The 27,021-nt window shown below is 26.2% G+C and overlaps 1 protein-coding gene across 1 annotated transcript; it reads right to left on the reverse strand.

Moving 5' to 3' along the window:
- Positions 1-575: 575 nt before the first annotated feature.
- On the reverse strand, positions 576-17,091 carry LOC107165187 (relaxin receptor 2-like). The gene is made up of 19 exons (XM_089216557.1): positions 16,965-17,091; positions 11,928-12,039; positions 11,007-11,075; positions 10,859-10,930; positions 10,591-10,734; positions 10,441-10,509; positions 10,247-10,318; positions 10,060-10,131; positions 9,912-9,983; positions 9,785-9,856; positions 5,283-5,354; positions 5,123-5,193; positions 4,800-4,967; positions 4,571-4,716; positions 3,963-4,113; positions 2,935-3,064; positions 2,636-2,826; positions 2,384-2,530; positions 576-1,533 (listed from the first exon to the last, which is right to left on the reverse strand). Exons 1-19 carry the CDS (start codon positions 17,086-17,088, stop codon positions 1,388-1,390), a joined length of 2,100 nt encoding a protein of 699 aa, XP_089072683.1. The 5' UTR covers positions 17,089-17,091; the 3' UTR covers positions 576-1,387.
- Positions 17,092-27,021: the final 9,930 nt, after the last annotated feature.

The raw sequence follows: 27,021 nt of genomic DNA on the forward strand, positions 1-27,021 counted from the left end.
ATATCATAGAAAAGAGAGTTGATAATATAAGGGTTTTTGTCATGTTTGCTTTGTTATAAGAGCTCAGTATTGACATTGATTTGTCAATGGTTTGGGTATGTGATTTTGTTTTTTGTAGATGTGCAAATATTAAGATTGTTGGTAAGTTTGAAGAAGATGTCATGTATGGACGCCATATGTTTTTAGTTGTTTGTTTTGATAAAATTGAAGATGATGCCTACGTTTTTGGATAAAATTTAGATTTTTCACCAATGTAATTATCACAGAATTGTTTACCTTATCGATGAGTTCTTTACAGGTAAAAAGGTCTATTTTTTACAACCTATTCCATAAAAAGCTACATCTGCATTAAAATTCTTTGATTCAAATCTATGCTATTTTAATTTAATAACACTCGTCGCTAAAAAAGTAAATAATCTTACTTCATTATTTTATTTTTATATTTTATTTTTTGTAATGTATTATTATTATATTTAATATTATTTAAATGCTTTTCGTTCCGTATAGTTATAGAAAAAGTAGAAAATACTAAAATACATTTAAATAATATATTTTTTGTCGTTTATTCATTTTATGTTTACTTAACAACTAATGTTATAATAAATTAAAAGCTTCAAGTGTAGATAATAATATATTATGATATGTCAGGTGAGAAAAAATACAATAAACATAGAACATGATAATCCCGAATCCCGATCACAACATGGGTGTTGACAATTTCAAAATAAGTGTAGGTGGCACATGTGTGGCCTAAGTGCAGTATATCTTATCTAACGTATCAAACATCATTAAAAGGTAAAGTAAAAGTACAATAATAATTCCATTGTTGTTAAAGTGAATTGATCAATAATAACAAAAAAAAAACTACAGTAAAATAATGACTTCTATTTCTAACAGCAAAAAATATCAAATATACGTATTGCGTAATATTTGTACAGAAAAAAGCATGGAATGAATTTTATTTCAATACGGTCGTCTAATCTTACACTTTATAATGGAATAGAATGTAAAGTTATTGTTAAATTGAAAGTTTTTCAATTCTATATTGTTACAGATGTTCTATTATTGTATTAATATATATATTTTTAACTAGGTATTGCTTATTACGACGTAAATAAATATTTTTTAGCCGGCTATCCATTATATATAGGTATATAGGTATATATATATATATATATCAAGTCATGTATAATTTATATTCAGCTTATAGGTTATGCTCATTATAGAAAATTCGTTACCTTCATACTACATTATTTATGAAGCAATGTAAATCCATCTGGTGAGGTTATAGGTTCTGATAATGAAAAATAGACTGAATGGAAGGTATACTAATTGAAGAAGTAGAATGTAGAATACACAATACTGTGATAAGAAGTTCATTGGTGAATTATTCATCATTTGTTGATTCTAGACTATTTTCTTGAGTGGTATTATTTTCATTTAGTCTTTCTTCAAGTGTCTCCTTTCTATTTTTCTTGATATATTTTCTACTGTACATGGATATTGGGCGCGATGATTTTGACGTGTCTACTACTGAAAAATTATAAAAATTAAAATTAATATGGCGCTCATCAAATAAATGTATCAGAAAGTTTATATTAATTTAATGAGTGCACATTTTTTATTTTCTTCTGCCTTTTTACGGAAAAAAATACATTTAGGAAAAAATTGTGGTTGGTAGAGTATTTACTTTAAAACTAGAGCAAATTTATTTGAATAAATCAGTATGTTTTATTTATATTTTGTATTTTATATTCATAATTATATTTTAACACTGAACTAAATATAAAAATAAATGTATTTAGTTCAGCGTATTTTAACAATTGCATTTTCAGTATTGTAGAATTTAAATTGTATACATGATTTCTGTCACCAGTAACTACATAACAAATGTTATTAACTTGTTATAATTTATACTATATAGTTATTACAGTAATGCAATTCACCCAGTAAAGTATGGTTTCTGATTTAATTACTACTCCAATTGTTCTCAAATGCGTAACATCCTTAGAATTTGAGAAACATAACACAACAGTATGCAATAAATACCTACTTAAAATACTAAGTATTAAGCATGACATAACAAATTTATGGATGTTTTAGAATTCAAAGGTCTAATAGCATATTGTATGTTATGTAAGATAATTTTAATTAAATATAGTCATATTGTTTGCTCACACTAATTATAAAATAAAACATTTTATGATACTTTAAAATGCCTAGGTAGGTTAAGTTAGGTACCATTATATTAAAACCACTACAGTTCTTTAGAAACGAATAAGAAAACAACGATGAATTTGTGCTAGTACTAAAAAATTGTACCATCCAATCGGGTAATAAATAATAACAATAAGTATAAAATTATTGGATCTAAATAGTTTACCGCTGCTTGAATCGCGGGATGTCATCTTGAAGATATTTTTTGAAGTTAATGCTGTGATATACTTGGGTGTTGTGAAAGTATATAATAATGGATTTACCAATGCATTAATTGGCACAACAAATATAATTAACCAAACGTATATCTTACCTATAAAACATTAAATAATTGTGGTTGAGTTAAGATACAGTATAGGTATTATATAAGAATATACTTTTATATATTAATAAAGAAAAATAAATAGTAGTTAAGTACTTGAAACATGATATTTTCTTATTGCCACCAATTTCAAAACGATTATGGGTAGCCAACATAAAATATTGGCCAAAACAATGAAAAAGAAACGTACTGCAAAGTCGTAATCACCAGCAGATATGCGGGCAGCATGTCTTGTTTTTCTGACACTTATAAACATTAACGCGTACAAAACGGACATAAGAAGTAAACTGCAATGACAATAAAGCGGTGTTGGTACTTATAATAAACGTATAATAATTACAAACAACTGATTGATTTTGGAATAAATATAGATAACTTAAAAAAATAAAAACTACCTTGTCGTGTGTAATCCCAAAAACATGAATGCAGAATATTGCCACCCACTAACAAATGGGTCTTCAATATATAAAGGGTAGCACAAACCATTGGAACCGTAAAATTTTGACGAGTGCTTCCATAAAATCACTATAGTTAAATTGCATTTTGATAAGAGTCATATTGTACATATATTATGTAATATAGGTGGACATAATTTGATATTGCATTATGTACTTTAAATTTAATGAATGATAATTTACAATACACTATATTTGTGTTTGACTAATTCATTTTGATACATAATCTGATTCCAAAATAGTGAGATCGTAAATTATAAATATAAAAACTTCATAAAAAAAAAATGTTAATCATATTTAATAATTGTAGTATTTTTAGTAGTATTAAAACTAATAAGGGTATGAGGATAACACTAACAGCGAACGTTCGTATATAACTTATAAGTCAAATCATAGGTGTGTCTACGGGGGAGGCAGTGTGGGCACCGGTCTCCCCAGTGACTTGATTCTTAGCCTCTTGGCGTATAATCTACCGTGGTTGAAACACAGATTTCTATATGATTATAGTAGTGCTATATAATTTCCATACAAAAATAAAAAGTCACAAATATAGATTATAAAATACAGAACGTTGTAGTAAGTAAAAAATTTAAATTTTATAAATGGCCTCCCCAGCCATGACGGTGATTAAGTGATAGTTTTAAAATTGTGATGGTGCATCATATTTTTTTTGCAAGTTAAAACACATTCAAGCACGTTATTGAACAGTTCATTATTTCTCTCAGCCATTAACAGTGTCAAATCGTCACTGCACAAAAAGACGGATATTTTCACGCTGTTTAACTGCAGTTCTTGTATAGAATAAGTAGGTACCTATTGTTGGTCTGTTGTTTGTTTATTTGGAACCACTTAAGTCTAATTATTATTATTAGTGTCAATCAATATATATGCCTTTTTAATCTCAATACTTGGCCTATGTGAATCATATTCTAATTCAACAAAAAAACAATTTCTTGTATAATACTTACATGGTGCAATTGATATACTTATTCCTACCACCCAAATTGATACCATACAGTAAACAGCTGTTTTTAATTTCAATACTTGATATCCAGAAAATGGTACAGCAATGAGTAAGAATCTTTCTAAGCTGAGAAACACCAGGATGAGCATAGATACCTATAATCAAAATTTTGGCCAATTACTTGAAGGCGGTTGGAAGTGATTTTTTCTCATGTGTTTAGACCAACAAGCTCAGAATACTACTGCATAAATCCAGATTTCAAATGCTTAACAAAATAACGATCGTTAGCATATTTTTGTAGAATATAAAAAAAGAATAGGTATAAGAAGAATAGGTAACCATTTATCTGGTGAAAAGTAAAACAATTTTCCGATTAAAAAATCAAAATAAATTTTAAAAGCAGCAACAAAATTAAAAATACGTATTTACGTATGCTCGAGAAGAAGCAATAATAATCAAAATATTTTTTCAAATCGGTTTCATTATCAGTAATTTGATCTTTCGGTATTTTAAACAAAATAATAATTGACAAATTGTTTGGAAAAATATTAAATAGGTTTTTCTGAACATTTTATTTGTAATTATTATAAAGATTTTAAATGGGTAGTATACTTCTGATGAAATCACGGCCATAATTCCAATCATAGTACACAAGATACAGGACTCCCACTTGTGTGCATACAAATAATATTCATTCCGGTACATTTGATCATGATAACCAATAACCGTTAAGTATATTACCATGAACAAATCTGCAACTGAAACATATTTATATATTATGCAATATATATTCGTATATGCATAAGAATTTAACTAAGAAAATCAATAGACTTGTTATTACCAGCTAAATTCCGTATGACAAAGTTTATTGCTTTATTTTCATCTCCAAAAGTACTAAACATCCGACCATATAAAACCAATACATTAAAGACGAATGTTAGGACTGTCACCATCCAAAGAAACCATCGGAAAGTTGAATTTGGTAGGATATTTAAACTTGATGATAACCCTTAATATCATATTATTGTATATTTTATACTTCACAGAAAAATAATAATATGCTTAAGTGACTTTTTACATTATTTTTATTTTAATGAATAAAATATAAACAAATCATTGCTATTAATTTACTTTAATAATATTTAATTGATTGTTGGCTCTTACCATCCGTATTTGGTGAACAAAACTTAACATGCGGGGCATACAAGACACAATAATGAAATTCTTTTAAGTAACTGGAACAAAACCAATAAAACTGTTTACATTTTAAATTAAAAAATTATTATTATTATTATTTTAATTATTTTAAATAATATCAGCTCACAGAAATTCCAGTGTAGTCAAATTATCGAATAATGACATTTCAATATTTTCTTTACTTATGCCATTTATATCTCTGTAAAATATATTTTCTTTATAGAATCCATAAATGTAGTTTAATAAATTTAATTAAACAATCCAAAATATTCATAATATTATGTTAACAATTATTATTAATTATTATACTCTTTCTTGAAAAAGAAAAAAATAACCAGATAAATAAAAAAATCAATACGATACCTATCTTACTATTAACTAACTCATGGTGGTCTTCTGATTTTTTTACTCATGACCCAATTTTCTTACCATACATTTTTTGCGACCTATGTCAGCTTTATTAGCCAAAAAAATTTTAAGCTCACGTGACCCTTAGTTTGAAGACCACTAATCGAACTGTTATATTTAAGATAATATTTTTAATGAAATGATATAATTGAAATACAATTTGACAAAAATATTATAAGACAATATTAATATATAGTGTACCCAAAGGTTATCGAAATTAGATATCTCTTCTTCCCTATATATCTTAAATTTTTAAATGATTCAAAACTTATACACACATTATTTCGTTTATTTAATATTGTCTATTATCCGTTCTTATATTAGATATATTTTAATTACTCCCCCTTTAAATCCGTTCTGAGAGTGCGAGAAATGTACAATATCTAATTTTGTTTAATTATATTTAATAGTTATGTGCTTTTATAGAATCCTACAGTATCTAGGTATATAAATTATAAATATAGCCTAAAAACATAAATTAATTAAATTTAAATTTTCAACAAATCTAGATTTAAAAAATTTAATATAATTTAAAGAAGTTATCAATATATATAATGAACTAGAGAGTAAATATAAGCAATGTAACATTAAGAAACTTGTGAATTTAAGATTTAAGGTAGGTGAAGAAAGTTCCTTAATTCTTGTTTAAGGATATTTCGTTTATTTTAATTTTAATTTTTTTTTTTGTTTTTCTATGTAGAAGAAAATGTTTAGTAAAAATTACAAACTAAAATATACTCATGGCCTTGGAAGATCCTTAATCCTAAATTAGATACATAAAGCTAGGTACCATAAATAGTAAAATTAAATTAAATTTCATTTTAATAGATTTAATCACCTTTATTTAATTAAATTACCTACATAATAAATATTACTAAATAATGTATGATATTCATACCAACTGCTTAAAATATTTACCACCTAAGTAATCTAAAAGATTAAACGTCAAGATCATTTTAATATTAGAAGGTAAAGATATTTTTTAAGGTATCTACTTATAGGAACATACATTTAAATACTATAAATTTACAACGGAATGAATAAGTAGGTTATTGATATGGTATTTTAGTTGTTATTAATAAATTGATTATATTATCTATTACTGAAATGATAAGAATTATGAGACGTCACCGTTACCCCTAACGTGCATAATTCAATTCAGTGCCTACAATAGTATATACTTCCATTTTACGCTATAAAAGATTTCAAATTTCAGATTTATGAAGCCTTTTATATTATAAGAATTTACATGCTATAATAATAGATTTACATCTTATATCACTATTTCTGAATTCTCCATTTTTTATATGAATGGGAAATATTACGTTAAAAATCCATGTGATAACTAAGATTAAGATCAATGGTTTTATCTTTTCATCTATTTCATGAATTCATAATATTATTAAAGAAGTACTTGACACAAATTATATTACTGTGTATATAGAAATGAAAAATATATTATAGTTAAAAGTGGTCGGGGTAATATATCTAATTTTATATAATTTAAAATTTTCAGTTGGCTTGTGTAAAAAGTTCGTAATTATACAATTAAAAACTATATCTATAACAAAAGCATACACAAATGAAAATGATAGAATTGTTAATAATTCAATGATCAAATGAGCCATGGCACATTCATATTGAATATTTCAGACTCGAACTACAAAAATCCTAAAAGACCAAGTAATAAAATTATAAAAAAAAAAGTAATTTATTGATCGTTATAAAAAGAGAAATACTCCGATACGGCGATATACGTTTGTAACAACCTTTGCGTACATCCATGTACAAAGTCAGTAATTCTAATTTATAAAACAAAATATATATATTGCAGACGTATTCTAAGTAAATAAATTATTAATTTTATGTACTTAAATATTTTTTTTTTTAATGTGTATAATATTTAATGTTTCAACTATATCGTGTAATGCGTATTGTACAATATACATGAATACGATTTTTAAAAATTTAATTATTTATTTTTTCAATTTATAATTATTAACTCCCGTGATTTTTAAAAGAAATGGTTTCTAAATGGAAGACGGAAGTATTTATTATATTACCGGTGGTAAACGTACTTAGGGTTTAATGGCTTTGGTGGAAAAGTGCAACACATAAGTTTCGGTATAATTTAATTGAATACGTTTTTTGTTCTAGAAGTATTATAGGTTAGGTATAAAACATTAAATATTATTAGAAACACTTTTATTTAGCAGGTTAATATAAAATAATATGTACATCATTAATAACGGATAGCCATACAATAGATAACCAGAAATTCACAATTAAATTAAAAATTGAATGGTACATTAGTAACCTCTATACTGTTTTCATAATTATTTAAATACATAATAAATTGGAAATTTAGAGTTCATTAATTAAGGTTTAGCCTTAATAGTTCCAAAAAATACTTACCTTACTACCCGAGTGTAAACAATAAACATTAATAAAATATTTAGAATAATTAATATACATTCGTCGACTACTTGGACCATTTTATACAAGGTAAATTACTGTGTTTAGTGAATCATATTGTTAAATGGAATGATGTATATTATCAATTATTACACATTCATACTTAGCTTGAAAGGGATAAAGTCAAATTGCACTTATTTTAGTCGAATCGCTCTAGGGTTAAAATAAGATAAACGTCCAACGGCCCAACTGCACTCGAGTAAAAAAATAAATAATGATCGAAATGCACTCGGTTTAAAAGCAGATAATGTTGAAAGCCACTTGAATTCAAAAAGCTTCAACTCATTTCCCTTTCCGCTTAAAAACTTAGGACTAACAATGGTTTTAATCATTAGCATAGTTAAAATTAGTTTTATTATATATACATATATATATATATATAATGTTAATATAATATTCGTATTGTGTGATAAACGTGCAATATTTTTTTTTTAATTAATCATTTTTTTTGTAATACGTATAAAATTAAATAGAATACAAATAATAATTAGTATGCTAATGATTGCATTTTAAGCGAGAAGGGAAGTTAGTGGTTTATACAAATATTTAAATTAACTTTATTTTTTGAACATTTTTGTTTAACGCATTTTTTTTTTAATACCCGAGTGTAGATTTAAGATAGGCAAAAAGTGTAACTCGACTATCTCGCTTGAAAGAAAGATATATTATTATCCAATTAAATTATTACTTGTTTTGAGATGACGTGTATTTTTGATTAAAAAATTCAAATAAAACTTTTATAAAATACCTAAATGTTTTATTTACCTACCTATATCGCACATTTATATTATATAGATAGTTGTTATATGATATAATGGACTTTTAGATGATGTACATGATTTTTAGAATCATTCAATAATTCAAATACCAATTTTTTATGAGTGAATTAATTGCGCAAAAAATGTATTGGTAACACATCGTATTAGTGTTTCTAATCTATAAATAATTTATTGTATTACATTAATATTGTCAACACCAGGGCCGGATTTAGGGGAGGGCTGAGTGGGCTGAAACCCAGGGCCCCCCACAAATTCAGGGACCCACCAATGTTATGATATTTAAATTAGGATACAGAAAAAATATTTTATTTAAATTATATTAAATACTCACATTTACACATATTATGTAATCAAAAATATTGAACATTATTTGGACATTTAAAAAATTTAATTTTACTAACTATAATAATAGATGTATTCGCGTTTGTTGACAATGAACGGTATCTAAGAATCTAGATAAGATAGGTTTTTATGCCATTCGTAATCGGTGTTATTTTCAAAACGTTATTGATAAGTTTGTACAATTGAAATTAAAAAAAGTTCCAGGCATTTAATTTTAATTACCTGACTTTATTATTTTTATTATTCTTTATTTAATTACTTACACCCAATATTATGATTATATTACTTATACTATAGTTATTCTTGTTTTGATTGTTTTTATAATTATTTATTATTAAATAAGTAGTTAAATTGTTACTACTATAGTAGTATACTAAATATGATGATAAATGCTATTTAATAAGTAAAAAAATATTTTTTCTTATTTATGTGTAGGGGCACCCACAATGCATTCCGCCCAGTGGTCACCACATACCTAAATCCGCCCCTGGTCAACACTCAACATATCTAATCATTTTTCAACAAAAATATGTGAATTAAATTTAATAGAACTCAAGGATATGGATATTTAATATGCATTTAAGTGCAATATCTCATATGAATCTCCAAAATAAATACAACTTACAATGAAGATAGACTTTTCATGTCAGTGAAAATAACATTATTTATTCTCGTGATTGGATTGTTTCTTAAAACTCTAGAAAAAAAAAGAATTAGAATTAACTGAATCAAAAATTATAGCGTAACATTACAATTTATCTAATTTTTTTAATGGGTGTAACATTTCCTGCGTGATTGTTGTAATGTAATTGTCAGCTATATTTCTGTAAAATTGATTATACACTTGTGTTAAAATTAAAATTAAAACATTGATTTATTAATAAAAACTTGAATCATTACAAATCAGAAAGATTTAATAAGTTTTGAAATGCATTCTTATGAACCACTGTGATAGCGTTGTTACTTAAATTCCTGAAAATAATGTAAATAGGTATACTAAATATAAAACAAATTTAATTATTTGTAAGAAAAATGTTGGAATGGTATTTCTATTTTATTCCTAATCATAATAAATAAATTTTCTTACAAAACCGATAGATTTGGTAAGTCTGCGAACATGAACTCATTTATTGTTTCAATACGATTCCATTGTAAATGTCTATTAAAATAACGTAAAGTAAGATTTAAAAACAATAAGTATATTTCATCTATTTTATTAATTTATTAATTTATATTATATATTTATTAGTGATGTAATAAAAAAAGAAAATAGGTACTTACAACATTTCAAGATTCGTAAGGGGTGGAAAGCATTCGTTCTTAAAAGTCAACAAATTATGGGAAAGATATCTAAACAAATATATCTACAGTGAAGCAATTAAATTATATATACAATATACATATATATGTACTAAACATTTTGGTTCTTACATCCATTTCACTTTGACCATATGTTTCCAGGAGTTTAAATTTAAATAGACCAAGTGATTATTATCCAAAAATAGGGTACTAATACTATCCAATCCGTAAAGGGCGTCTTTTTCCAAAACATTCAATTCATTACGTAATAAAAAACTGAAAAAAATTATATTAATAGGTATTAAATGAAAAAAGAATTAACTATAGTTATCTATTAATACTTTTTAATAGATAAAGTCATTTATAATTTTATTTTAAAAAATAATTAAAAACTTCTTACAGATATCTCAATTTATTTTGATCTTTAAAGACGAACGGAGGTATTACTGATAATTTATTATATTCTAAGTGACTGAAAAATAAATATTTAAAAATGTTATGGATTAATGTTTTGTCCTTGTATGTTTTAACTCGTGGTCATCACTTACATCATTACCAACGAATTATACCCATCAAATGAATCATTAGAAAGAACAATATTATTGCTCCTCATTGATCTAAAATACATTAAAATAATATTATATGACTATATATTTTATAATTGAAATTATATTGTAATCAGTCAGAACTGATTTAGTAGAAGTTAATTATGTATAACAATTATATTAAAATAATATACAATAACTCTTTTATCAAAACTAATAAGCTCAAAGGCGTTGTATAAATACTTATTTCGTTAATTATGTAAATAAATTGTGCATAACAATCAAAATAATATACTACTCATTATTACTACTCATTATTACTATTACAGTTAATACGGCAATACAGTAATACGCTAATTACAGTAAATATCAAAAACTCGCTGTTTTAGTAATTATTAACGAAGTACTCTATTAAAGCATTGATGATACCGTTAATATGTATGTATGGTGTAAACAAACAAATGGTGATATCAAAATTTGGGTCACTGCCGTCCTTATCTTAGACCAGGGGTCACCAAATGGCGGCCCGCGGGCCGCATCCGGCCCACGAATGCATTTTAACCGGCCCGCAGACTGAGAAAAAAAGCCATTAATTTAATTATATTTTCATTAGTTTTAGTTAAATAATTAATAAGTGTATATATTTTTATTTAGAAATAAAATATTTTTGGCCAACCGGCATACTATAATAAATTTTATGTACTTTGAATTTTTATGGCACGCGAGAATTTTCCGAATTTTTAATGTGACCCGTGGAAAGTATTAATTGGTGACCCCAGTCTTAGACGATATGTATTAACCACTGGGTGATAAAAAAAAATATGTTGCATAAATTGTGCGAAATACATCTTATAGATTTGCTAATTACATTTTTAATAACAAGTATAATTTGTTGTTGGTAAATTATTTCGATTATTTACTTACATTCTTTTAAGATTAGAAGAAATATTTCTTGGCACTTTCGTTAGTCCAACACTATTACATCTTAACCATGTTTCAACCAAACAATCACACTTGGCGGGATAATTGTTTAAAGCTAAAGGGTAGTACAACAACTAGTTAAAATCAAAATTATATTCAATCGGTTTGGTAATTGAAACTTTTAGTATGTGTCCAAATGTACCAGTACCTAACAAGTGTCCGAGTATAGTATAGTAGTATACATATGAGTAGTAATAGTACAATACTACTTACAATGTCAATTTAATAACAATAAATAAGCATAAATACAATTTTTGATATTTTGAATTAATTTTTGAGGTATTATAATTTATAATAGATTGATAGATATAAATAACATAAACCATAGTTTTTGATATTTATTTTGTATTTTAAAATTTTTCTTACTAATATTTTCATTCATTAGTTTTTTTGGTCCATTTGTCCCAATAGCCACGTTTATTTGTCCAAATTAGTACAATGCCATAAATGGTACCTAGTAATAGTTCATACTTTTTGTATTGTATTGCATATTTATTCATAAACAAGTTGTATAATTCATCAAATATACGTTACACTTGTTAACGATAATCGAATATTGGTTAAAAAGAATTCACATAATTATTTTATACTAGCTAAATACATAAAAATTTCAATATATTAAAATGTTAATAAGTAGGTAGATACGTCAAGTTTTTATTTTACGGCAAAAATAACTCAATATCTCATGGTTTTATCCGTTTAATAGTCAAATAAATTAGGTATACTAGATGTTTGAAATATTAAGCCTCGTTGTATTTTGTATTAAAAATTTAATGAACGTTTAAGTAGCTTTATTAATATATTCAAAATACGTTACGGTATATTAAATACCTGCACTTGTCTAATGTAAAATAAACACGTATTTTGTATAAATTTAAATATTCTAAAGGTTCCCACATTGGTAGGTCTCTCATCTATGTTCATGTTTTTAGATTTTAAATGGAGTGATGAATGTATTGACTTATATTGACATGTGTTTTATTTTTTTAGTCTGCCATCGTCTTTGGGGCAATAAAAATGCTTAGATATTAATATATTATGAGTGGTTGAAGTTTAAAATTTAACGATATTGGATAGTTAAACGAAGAATAACGATTTGAGTTATTTTGTCATAAATTAAAAATATTATACGTGGGTACTTATTAAAACTTGATTTTATACTCGATTTTAAAAATAAATATTTTGTATATTTAAATTGATGTAAGATTGTATTAGAAAACTTAACTTTAGGACAAGTATTATTTTCTATGATTTTTGTAATAAATGATTTTACATTTAGATAACTCAAAAATATAAAAATTATTTTGCATGAATTATTTTTTTCTATATGTTACAACTGAGTTAGAAAGAGAAAACCAACAGTGCGCTGATCTAATTTACCATATATGTTATATGATAGCGAAATAAAATATAAATTATTTAAATTATACAATATACTTTTAGTATAGGCTGAATCAGCCTAGTATATGTCGCTGATACACCACCTTCACTCAGGAATTAGTCAGGATTATTGCTTTGTATTCAAAGATTTATCATTGAATTTAGTTTTAACACAGAAACGAGTATTACAGTGATTTACTCAAATTACTACTGAAATATTCTTTTTCGTGGCAAAATGTTGTTAATCAGACGAAAACGAGTTCCAACATACCAACTCGAGTTTTGAGTCATTAATGATATTAAAAATGATTTTTATTTTTTTATTGAGCCAACTTAACTCTTATGAGCCACATTCTTAATGTATGTTATTCTAAAATAAAACCTAGTATATTTTGAAATTTTATTTTTAAAAATACAGTTTTTAATTTTTTTTATACTTCTGTCTCAGAGAATCCAAATAAACTTTATAATTAATTCAAATATGTTTTCAAAATTATTAACTAAATAAAACTCAGTCGAGAACGTCGGAAATTGTATGAGTATCTTTTTCTTCAAAAACCGGTAATGTGAAATTCCCTAAATCTAAAATTTGAACTAATAGTTTTTTAAAACCACAAAAATTTGTGTCATGGTCAATTAAATTTACAAGTAGTGCCTACCTAAGATATATTATACATTTTTTTATCTTATTAGCTCGTATAGTAATATGCAAAAAATAACATAACTCAATTTAATAAGCTTTGTGCCACGGCGTTATGTATAGGCAATATAGCTACATTCCGGTGTTGGAACGCCGAGGTAGTAGATTCCATCCAAAGAGATGGACATTCTGCTAAGAAGCGAGGAAGTTTTAAAATAACAAACACATTTCAAACTGCTCGCAAACTAAAGACTGGTAGTACTGAAATTTTAAAGTAGCAAGTTATTGTTGTAATGCAAACAGGTGTATATCCAAACAGAAAGATAATGGATTTTTTTTAATGGTAAGAGATTGTGAATCCTGTAAATTTAATTGTATAAACAATGTTTACTCTATTATATACTGATGTCTAGTCTAATGTCATATTTATGAGTATTTTTTGGTGTATCTAAAATGTTCTTTACGGTTAATTCAAATCCACATTATAGGTAAATTATTTTGAGTTGTAATAATTTTTTTACGATGTCTTATATTTTATGATAATAAGTTTTATAATGACAAATCATATTGACAACGTATTAGATTCTGAACGAAGTGATGAATGTATTGATTTTACAATGATGTGTGTGTGTTTTTTTTTTGTGTCTGTGTACAGCATAACTAGTCGAAATAATGCTTCGATTTCAAACTTTGGGGGTGGTTTCCGATGTAAAAGTGAATGTCCTTGGTGCATTATAGAGGTCAAAAATAAACATTTTCCAATAGTTTACAAAAAAATCGAGAAAAACAAAAAAAAAATGGTAATTTTTACGCAAAATCAGTTTTCGACCAAATCGATTCCTTTATATGGCTGTAATTCAAAAACTAATAACTGTAAAGACTTGAAATTTTCACCAAATGTCTATGTTAGTGTTATCTATATACAGTTTAATTTTCATTTTGAATTTTTTTGAGTTATTTATAGACCACTGAAATTTTTTTTTTTTGAGAATTTTTTTTGAAGTGTCGGTAAAAAAATGTTGGACGACCAAAAAAACTTGAAAATTTAATACAAGGTTCCTTATGAGATGTTCTTATTGTAGCTAAAAAAACATTAAAAATTGTTAGTCACAATTTTTTTTTTATAAGCGTTTATAGTTCAAATTTTTACGAAATCTTATTTTATAATGATTGTTTTATAACACGGTATATCATAAATAATAAATATAAGTATAATATATTCCCAAAACACAAACACGTTGTATATAAATGGGAATGCTTACATAAATACTCCATTGCAATAAGCAGGGTACGCAAGGGACCCAAACGGATTGAAGTCATCCTCCAATTGTATGTGTTTTTTTTTTTTTAATGTTTATCATGTCTCTATTGTAGTCAACTAGCAAGCAACGGGATCAATTCATATATATTATAACCAGAGTTCAACTTAGGAATTTTAGGGCCCGGGTCAAATTTTCTAATGGGGGCTCAAAATAAATTATCATATAAATTTTAAATTATAAATGTAGTCTTTATGCTATATAGATTTGTTATATTCAATTTATTTTATAAGATTATAAATCAATTATACCATAATAAGGCTATAAGTAATTATTTAATGACAATTAATATAAATAAAACAATGAAATCAAAAATATAAATATAAATAAAGAAGTTTTGGTACATAAATGTAATCATAACGATATGATGTGCTTTTGACCAACTTTATCTTAAAACTTAATAGCTTATTTTATCGATTGGATAATAATCATGAATTCCATTACGATACGTGACTAACGAAACTACGTAACCAGTAATATCATACAATTACTTCAAAATGCCACTTTAATAATTAAATATCAACAGGGGCCCGGGCTGCAGCCCCCCCCCCCCCTAAGTTGGGCTCTGATTATAACGGATTAGCTAAATGAAAATAAATAAAAAACGATAGTTACCACTCTACTGTATGCTTAGATGTGAAGAGAGTCACTGTAATAGGTGTGTTAAAATTGAATGTAGTGATATATATATAATATACATATATTATATCATTGAATACGAAAAACAAATTTGAGTGAAGATGGTGTATCAACCTAGGATATTTTATTATGTATGAATATTGCGTTTGTTAACAAAGTACGTAGATTGAATTAATTTTTGCAAAAAAAAACGTTCTATTTGCACAACTATTTTACTAAACATATAATCAGTAATTTTTTTTTGGTAACAATATTAACAACTTATAATATGAGGGACTTTGTACCTTAGCTATAAAAATTGAGCAGTATGTACATTTTTATTACTAATGCATTGTAGTGTTGTACAAATTTTAATTTAAAAATAGAAAATCGTGTTTATATTATATCGTTAATATTTTTAAATACATTAACTAAAAACTTATAAGGAACGTTTTACCTATTACATTTTTAAAAACAATATTTAATCAAATACAATCTAAACTAAGGTAGTCTAACAAAGATATTTCAATTGTTTTTTATAATATAAAAAATTTGATAAATATTATTCTTCGATTGTTTTAAAAAGTACTGATAATTATATATTTATTCTAACAAAATTATCAACTAAATCCATTTTTATAACAAAATCTTTCAGCGAATTTGATGATCACTGATCAGAGAATTTATCTACTATATCTACTATATCAGAAGTTGAAGTTTTGAAAACATTTTCAAATATCTAACTAAATGTCTTATTTATTTAATTATAAGACTGAACAAAATAAAAATAAAATTGTAATATAAAGTCACAAATAATCTACATTTATTTAAATCTTCTAGGACGTTTTTAAATTTATAAATATTACTAAACTAAATACTATTTATGTATTTAATTTTAATTGTTTATGTTCAATAAATGGATCCATGATACTTATAAAACTTTATGGTAAAATCAATAAAACTTTTATAATTTATTACATGTGAGATAATTAATAAGTATTATAACTTTAATTGCAAACTTACCACAAGGTAACTCCATATCTTTAATATCTGAATCATTACGTTTTGGTTTCAGTTCTGGTACCGGTTCTGGTTTTGAATCTGGTTCCGGGTCTTCGGTAAATATGACTTTATGATAATTTTGCATACTTCCAGAGAAGTCAGCTGAAAAATGTTGGTTTAATTTAATATCTAACTGACATAATATTATAAAATTCATAAAAACTAATAAACAGTGTTACATGTTAAATTTGCAATGTATAATTAATTCTCTATATAATTTACTATAATTTTTTATTATAATATAGAATTATAAATTTAAAATTGTTTTGAACAACGTTAACACTGAATTTATATATTTTTGAAATTGCTTAACTGAATAAAAAAATATCTATAGGATATAATATACAAAATTACAAAATATATTACAAGGTAACAATAATACTTATTATTTTTTTATAAACATTCCAAACGGCTTTATTAAGTGACATTCTCATTGGTACCTATTATAAATATGTACTAGATATGTATTCTGTTTAAGTAAAGTACTATATAATATAACCTACTACTGGAGAGAGTTAATAAATATTAATGAGTTATTGCAAACAGTCAAAGCATATGTTTTAATGAAATAATTAATTATTTTTTTAATTTTTATAATATACTAACTGCATATGAGATAATCTTCGTCTTCTCCGTGTAGGCAATCCGAAAAATTATTACATTTATATTTATTTGCAATACAAACGTCCGACTGTCTGCACAAGAATGAACCTTCGCGACAACCGTTAGAACCTAAACGTGATTAAATGATATTATCATATTATAAGTTTAACATACTTAAACATCGTAAGATATAATCACTGACCATAATTTAAGTATAAACTGATAAGGGCCAGTGAAAAGAAACAGAATATAATGAAAGTACTAATAATAGCGGATCGAGTTGCTGGCATTATTATTATCGGAGATATGAACGTTTTAAAGCACTACGGAGAAGTGATAGTATAAGCTTGGACATTTATTCAAATTTTCCAAAAGTCTACAATTTGTGTTTGTTCGTCATCATCCCCCGCTGTTATAATCTGTGATGAAAGCAATGATGCAATGATTACAATATTATTTAATGGTGACTAAAATTCAGATTGAATGTAGTAGTGAGTAGACGGGGTCCGCAATTAAACCCTCTGCAAACATTTTGCATATTAATTTATTACAATGTATAACTAGCGTGTTCGGATTATGAATAAACAAATCTAAATTTATGGTCTATTCATGTCGATGGGTCATTAGTAAATTACACATTGAACAAATTTCCAATGGAAAATTAAATAAAAAAATAGTATGCTTACGAACTTAAATTTGTATGCTAGACTTTAATTATAATACTGGATGATAAGACTATTTTAGATTCTAAGCTAAGCGATGAATATATTAATTTTACAATGATATATACCTATGTATGTTCTTTTTTTTTTAGTGTGCCTGAGTATACGATAGGTAATCGAAATAATGCTTCATTTTTCAACTTCAGTATCTTTTCTGAAGGGAATAAGTGAACCTATATAGTAGATGCACTCATCTCAAAATTATCAGTAGTTCTCAAAAGTAACGGAAAAAAACGAAAAATTAAAAATAATGAAAACTGGAAATTTCCCAAAGTTGGTTTTCAGCAAAATCGATTTTGATTTTTGATTTAATCTTTTTAAAAAAATTACCGTAACTAGATGAAATTTTCACTGAATTTTAAAATACCACGGTATTTCAAAATATTTTGGCTCATGTTGAGCTATTTATAGCCTTATAGGCATATGAAATTTTTTATTTATTTTATGTCAAATTACGAAAAATTAGTTACTAAAAATAATCAAGAAATATTTAAACCTTTTTTTAAGTGGCGTACCCCATATCTAATATGTCACTCCATTTCACTCAAATAAATTTATTAAATACCTACCTATTTATTAATTACCTATAACTAATTTACTACTCGTTAGAAATTTTATTTTTAGACATCAAAATACTCCCACAAAAATTCGTCTTTGAAATTTTATATAAACAATGCATGTTGTGATTTAAAAAAATAAAAATAAAATAATAGATAGTATAGTTTTTTTTGTACATTTTGTTTTTATTATAAATGCACATATTCCAATTACCTATTATTTTTTTTATTTTTTTAGTTGTACAGTATTATTTGATTTAATCTGTACAATAAAATCCAATTTAAATAACAGTTATAATTATTGCTACCAGCTGCATTGCTGCAACCTATATATTTTTTGTCCGTCTGTACATAAAAATTGTTCCGAGAAGTTAATCGATAAAAATAATCTCATGCACCACGCGTACACCTATTTATACTTCTATTATGAAAAAACAAAAAATACAGCAGGGTAATTCAGCTGTTTCTATCTAGATCATATACTATATATGGTCCACAGCGTATTATTTTGAAGCCGATATTAACGATCAGTCTCTGTTTTAGGTGTTCGATATGCGCATGCGCGATTTATTTCATCGAATACCTAATTATCCATAGGCCGTACCCTAGGTAAAAATATAACAATATAACGTGTGGATAAATAAGCGACGAATTACGTCATGGTGCATGAGCATATCGAACACCTATTACGGTGACTTGTCGCTAATATCGGCTTCATTCTTTTTTATTGATATAATACGCTGTCGCTGTGGCTCTATTCATAATATATGATCTAAGGTTTCTATATTCCTACATTTCTATATTTCCGTGCATTTACCATTGTGTGTATTCCACAATTCTGCAGTACTTACCAATTTATTCTTATTTTACATAATGTTTTGCGTTACACACTCAATACATATACAGAGTGTAACAAAAAGACCTGACCAAAAAAAAAAAAAAATTATACTGATTAAACGTAAGATAAAAATTGTTGATAGGTATTATATAATAAGTAAATAATTTAAGAAATATACTCATGTCAGCAAATTCTCAACAATCATATTTTCAAAAAAGTTATTACGTTCCAAATTAATTTAACTAAAAAAATCTAAAAAAGTTAACTTCTTGACTTACCTAGATAAATCCTTTACTAACAAAATTTTTCTTATAATCAAATTCACAAACAGGCTATTTTGAATTTATCAAAAAAAAAAAGTTATTGATTAAAATGTTTTATTTTCAGTACTAACAAATAAATATAAAAAAAAATTACCATACATGTAGCGCAAAGGTCACTTAATAAAAAAATAAAAACATTATTTTGATCAAAAGTTATTTCAAAAATCAGTTCTTTCTGTTACACCTTGTATATGTATATGCGCGTGGGTTGGTATGTATTGAACATTTGAACGATCACGTCCTTAGGGGCGGAACACTTTTCGGCCATTCTGAAATGACCGCTTTCGGCCAGCACACTATTCTGATGGCTGTATGACATAAGCGCCAAAGGTACAAAAATGACCTTTCATTTGCGCCAAAATCTGTAGAACATAAGCGCCAATCTAATATTGTATACCTGCTATACCCAACATATGACATAAGCGCCAAAGGTACAAAAATGACCTATCATTTGCACCAAAATTAATATTTTATATAAGTATTAAGTAGGTAGTTATTTAAAAATTTCTATATCTTATAAAAATTATATTATATTAATATTATTATGTTGATAGTAAATTATAATATAGGTATAGGTACATGCACATCAATATTTAATAGATTTAATAAATTGGTTGATTTTTTATAAAAATAAAATGTCGATAATAAATTATAATATACATGCACATCAATATTTTATACATTTAATAAATTGGTTGATTTTTTATAAAAATAAAATGACGAAAGTACGAAATAGGTACTAACAATATGTTATAACACAAACTGCTCACCCACTGTCTATTTGACAATCTGTCGTAATCAGATAATACATATTTTGTCGATTAAGATTAAGCGTTTGGAGTTTTTTAAATTTAATTCTGTTATTTAATTTCTGACGCTTTTGTACGATACGATTTGTTTTTCTTATCCCATTTTGGCGCTTATGAACGATACGATTTTGGCACTTTTGTACGATACGACTTTTTTTTCTAATCTTATTTTGGCGCTTATGTCTTACACCGATTCTGGTCACCAATGAAATATTCTATTCACGGTTTATTTTTGTTAAATTACCAAAACACTACTTTTTTTAATAGACTGTATAAAATAATAAGATATATAAAAAAAAATTAATATATTAATTATACATACATTAAGATCCAATTATTTTGCATGTCTAAGTGCTTTATTGATATATATGGCAACAGACACAATGATACATATATGTACACGGATAGAAACACACTGAAATATAACTGAACAATGATATCGAACGACCAGATATCGACAAGAGTAAGATACCTATAATACAATATAATAAAGATAAAAGTAATAATAATACCTAATAATAATGACATCTAAAATTATTGTATACGAGTATGCGTCAACAATTGTCAATTATTAATTTATAATATATTGGATTAAGTTAAAAAGTATACAAAATAAAAGTTATATTATTTATTTAGACAACAAGACATTTCATTGGTGACCAAAATAGTGTGCTGGCTGAAAACGGTCATTTCAGAATGGCCGAAAACGGTGCCCTTCGTCCTTAGATCATAATTCATATTCTATGGATATCCCCCGATATATTGAAGCATATATAAAAGATGAGCTATAAGAATGCAATAAATTATTATGATTGAATGCAGTAATTTTCGTCCTGTATTTTAAATGACTTTGTTAAACCACTTTAATGAAGATTAAGATAGGGTAAATTCACAGAAAGTTTGGTAAATCACTACCTACACTGGGTATTAAACAATGAATTAAACACACATTTTGAGTCGTATTGAGTTAGTATTTCTAACGGCAACGAAGTGCATGAGTATCAGCTAGTAACATTATAAATTATTTCTACGCATTGAAATATAATCAATATTTGTATTAAAGAGTCCACACTACACGAATTATGCTATACTATACTATTAAATCGTTAACATTTGCAAATTTAATCTTCGACAATAATGGTCTTTGTAATGTTTAAATATGCAATCAAGCACGTAAAAACTCTAATAATTTACCTAGTATTTGATAATGGATTTAATTTTAATTCATAATAATAAATACTATAATATTGATTAGAACAGTGGTTTTCAAACCAGGTGCAGCGAGCATTCACTAGGTGTACCTAGGTCTTCTGAATTTTTTTAGATTCTGAACGAAGTGATGAATATATTGATTTTACAATGATGTGTGTTTTTTTGTTTTTGTGTCTGTGTACAGCATAACTAGTCGAAATAATGCTTCAATTTCCAACTTTGGGGGTGGTTTCCGATAAAAAAGTGAATATCCTTGGTGCATTTTCCAATAGTTTTCAAAAAATTCGAGAAAAACAAAAAAAAAAATGACAAAAAAACGGGAATTTTTACGCAAAACCAGTTTTCGACAAAATCGATTTTTTTATATGATTGTAATTCAAAAACCAATCACTGTAAATACTTGAAATTTTTATCAAATGTTTATGTTAGTGATATCTATATACAGTTTAATTTTTAAAAATTTTTGACTGTTTTTGACTTATTTATAGACCACTGAAATTTTCGACTTTTTTGAGAATTTTGTTTTGAAATGTCGGTAAAAAAATGCTGGATAACCAAAAAAACTTGAAAATTTAATACAAGATTCCTTATGAGTTGTTCTAATTGTAGCTAAAAAAATTCAAAAATCGTTAGTCACAATTTTTTTTATAACCGTTTATAGTTCAAATTTTTACGAAATCTGTCGAAAACGCGAATATTTGCAAGTGATTTTGAAGTTGAAAAATCATAAAAAGTTTTGTGTTTATAACTAAGGATTAAAAATACAACACTAAGTTTTCCATAAGTTTTCCTTCAAGTAGCTATAGAGAAAACTCGAAACATCATTATAGGAAAAATTTTAAATGCGTTTGAATTTTAAATTTTTACGAAATAGCGTAACGATAACGATTTATCCTCAAACGATTTAAAATATTTGTTATTATTCAAAAAGTATATATAATAGCTACTTGAAAATTTTACCAGTTATTAATATTGGCATTTTCTTTACATGATTTAATTTTCAAAATATTTTGACTTTTTTTGAGATATTTATAGACAACTAAAATTTTCAATTTTACTGAAATTTTTTTTTTTGAAGTGTTGATACATTTTTTTGGCCCTATCAAAATACTTGAAATTTTAATACAAAGTTTCTCATAAGTTATTCTTATAGTGATTAAAAAATTATAAGAATACATTGGCACAATTTTTTTTTATTAGCACTTGAAGTTCAAATATTGACAAAAATTCGTCAAAACCATGAATATATTTTTTTTTGTATCTTTCATCTCGTTTTGGGGCAGTAAAAGTGCTTCGATTTTTGACTTCAGTACCTTATTCGATCAGAAAGTGAATCTAGTTGGTACTTTAGTGGTCAAAACTAAAAAGTTCTTATATATTTTTCTAAGTAATCGGGATAAACAAACTAAAAATTAAGGAAAAAACGAGAAATTTTACGCACAGTTTTCGACAAAATCGATTTTGATTATTGATGTAACTTTAAAACAAATGACCATGAAGTTTAAATACATGAATTTTGATACATGAAGTTTTCACTGAATGTTTTTATAAGTATATTCTATCCGCCATGAAATTTTCAAAAATTTTTGACTGATGTTGTACTATTCATAGGTATATGCAATTTTCGATCATTATTAGTTTTTTTTTAAATTAATATCGATAAAAATTTATTTTTTGGGTAGAAAATATTGAAGATTTAATACAAGGCTCTTAATATATTGTTTCAATAGCAGTTGAAAAATAAAAGAAATTCATAGTCACAATTTTTTTTATAAGCATTCAAATTTTGAATTTTGACATAATACGTAATAACCACAAAAATTCGCAATGTGTTTTAAGCTAGAAATTCATAAAAAATTTTATTTTTAAATATAAGATTTGAAAATTTAATACAAGATTTCTTACAAATTTGTCAATCTTTATCACAAAAAAAATGTACACCGGAAATGCAAATTAAATTTTTATTAGCATTTGAATTTCAAATATTGACAAAAATTCGTCAAAACCATGAATATTTGCAAATTATTTTGTAGTTCAAAATTCATAAAATTATTTGTATTTAGATCTAAGGATAAAAAATTCAACACTAAGTTTTCCATAAGTTTTGCTTCAAATAGCTATAGAGAAAATTTGAAGCGTCATTATAGGAAAAATGTTTTGAGCGTTTGAGTTTTAAATTTTTATGAAATCGCGTAATGATAACGATTTATCCTCAAACCAGGTATATGTATGTCTATGATAATATAAAGTATTATGAATTATGATAACTACATGCAATGTTTTTGGAAAAATTGATTAACCATGCCTTATTCAAAATGCGTCTCAATTGAAAAATAAAATATTTGTTTCAAAATAGAATATATGACAATATTTAAATATAATATATCCTAGACTGACAAATCATCTCCGTTCAGAATCGTTTTTCGTATACAATAATACCTATCATTGCATTCAAATTTAATCCCATCCATTACAGTAACCTACTGTACAGCAGAGCGACATCCACGACTTCCCACTTTTTTAAATTACCGATTGTAATGAATTGTAATATGGGAATCGATAAAATTAATATGATGCATTCAATTGTCATATATCTATTATATTTATATAGTAATAGGTGAATCGACTTAATTAAATTCAGTGGAGGAAGAATTAAGGCATGTCTCTCAATTATTTGTCTAAGAATTAAAAGTATTTGTAACGCTCATCAAGCACTCATTTCTCATTTTTCTACGTACATTCATTCGCAGTTGATCGTATGACCAAACCACACTAAGCCACAAACGCCATATTTATGCTAAAAATTGCATTATTTATTTATTTAATTCTTACGTGGCTAAATCTTACATTACAATTTACTATCATTAATTTAAATAAGTGGTTCACTAATTATGTAAGTACTGCAACTTTGTTTATAAAAACAATTAACCTATTTATGTCCAGAATTTCGTACCTACTCAATGTCTATACCAGGGGTCACCAACTGGCGGACCGCGGTCCGGATACGGACCTCGAGCACTTTTTTTACGGACCGCGAGCGCCTTTTCATTTTACATTGATTAAGTTCATACGTGCCATAGATTTACTGATTTCAAAAAAATTGAGAATGTAGTGCACATTTTGAATAATTGTTTTTCTTTACGGCGAATGGAGTAGTGAAGCCACAAGCGTTTTTGGCTCTAATAAAGCTGCCCTACAGATGGAGATAATCGAATTCCAGGAAGACTTGAATTTAAAGGAAAAATTTATTCAAGTCACCAAAACTTTACAGTACGATCTATTCTGGATAAAATACGTTTGTTCAAGTAAATACCCAGAACTAAAACGCCTGGTTTCAAAACTGTATACTATGTTTGGATCAACATATGTTTGTGAAGCCGCTTTTTCTAAGATGAACTTCATTAAAATCAATTTCAGATCTCAGTTAACAGATGAACATCTTATCGAGTTAATGCAAATCAGTTGCACCAACTTCTCGCCAAATATTAGGAAGCTCGTGAAAACATTAAAAATGTAATTTTTCACATTAAAAATGAAATATTTCATGCATAATCTATTTTTTTGAAAATTCAATTTAAATAAATAAATATAAATACAAATTTAAAAATGTATATACCTATTTATTAATGTGTGTAAAATACAATATGAATAGATAAATAATATAATCACAAATTTATAAATTATGTCATTGAAACTGTTTGGACCGCGTAGTTTGGTAAGTTTCAAAATGGACCCCCATAGAAATTATTTGGTGACCCCTGGTCTATACCTACGAACTACGTTGATAAATTAGCAATAAACGACCGCGTCCACTGGCCTCTGTGTCAAAATATTTGCCTATGCAACATAATTAAGGGGCCTCACGTGGCCAGTCCCAAGGCGACTAAAGCCAAAAAAATGAATTTAATATTATATAATCGAAAATCCTAGACCTGTTGCTATAATAATGACGTCCACCGTGTTGCTGTATATTAAATTACATTTAAAAATAATACCATACTGTAATATGATTATAATATAACGGAGTATCTATATTAAACAGAGCATTATGAACTACAATGATAAAAAATTTAAATATATTATTGCAAGGTAAAAATATCTAATACATATATGTTTAAGCCACCTTAGGTAACAGTAACTATCAGCACGTTTTTGTAGTAGTAATGTGTAGATTTAAAATCCTAAAATAAAATGTTTATAAAAAGGGTCGCTGGTATGATTCATCCCCATGCCACAAAATATCTTTGATACGTACATCCACTTCACTTTTTTAGTCTTAAAATAATTATAACCATGTCGTGACTTAGAGAAATGACAACGAAAATTTGGTTCGTCGTACGTTTGTAAAATGAATACAATGAACGCATGGGTAGCGTACTCATTACTTGAGAAAACAAATGTTTAATTTAAATAACCTAATTGTTTGTAGGAATTGTGTCGCAGTGCCGTATCTAGGAGGTGGGCTTTTGGGCTTAAGCCCCTTCCCTCCAAATTTCCGGTGAGATATTTTTTTTTTTTTAATGCGTAATTCATAGCATAGTAATAATTTTGACGGGTGAACTTATATTTAAAATTGTGACAATTTACATTAATATATTAAATGCATAATACATTAAATACTACGAATATGTGTATATATATGTTTTTAAACTTTTAAGCCCCCTCCCGCCTCCTGAAAACAAATTCTGACACAGATTGCGTGTGTAATATATAATATTATGCATGGAAAGTTGACGATGATACGAAATTTACCTATAATACTTATTTACATAATGATGATATTATTTTGTTTTCATAATTTTATTATTTGGCGTAATCGCTCAACTTATTTTATGCGCGTGAATTCACTTGCAACACACATCATAATATCACAAACTACAAAACATTAAACAATAAAATAAGTGTCTAAATATAATGATGCTGTTATGATAATTATTTAAGTTTTTATATGTGT

The sequence above is a fragment of the Diuraphis noxia genome, unplaced genomic scaffold (assembly GCF_037042655.1).
Source record: "Diuraphis noxia isolate RWA-SAM2 unplaced genomic scaffold, SU_Dnox_SAM2 contig0001, whole genome shotgun sequence".
Lineage (NCBI taxonomy): Eukaryota > Metazoa > Arthropoda > Insecta > Hemiptera > Aphididae > Diuraphis > Diuraphis noxia.

Bases quoted from the DNA above. Each gene is read 5' to 3' on its own strand.
- LOC107165187 (XM_089216557.1), bottom strand. From the start codon at position 17,088: ATGCAAAATTATCATAAAGTCATATTTACCGAAGACCCGGAACCAGAT. The intron at 12,040-16,964 runs GTAAGTTTGCAA...ACTACCCTTTAG, and splicing joins AGATATGGAGTTACCTTGTG to CTTTAAACAATTATCCCGCC. The intron at 4,717-4,799 runs GTAATAACAAGT...AATATGTTTCAG, and splicing joins TGTCATACGGAATTTAGCTG to TTGCAGATTTGTTCATGGTA.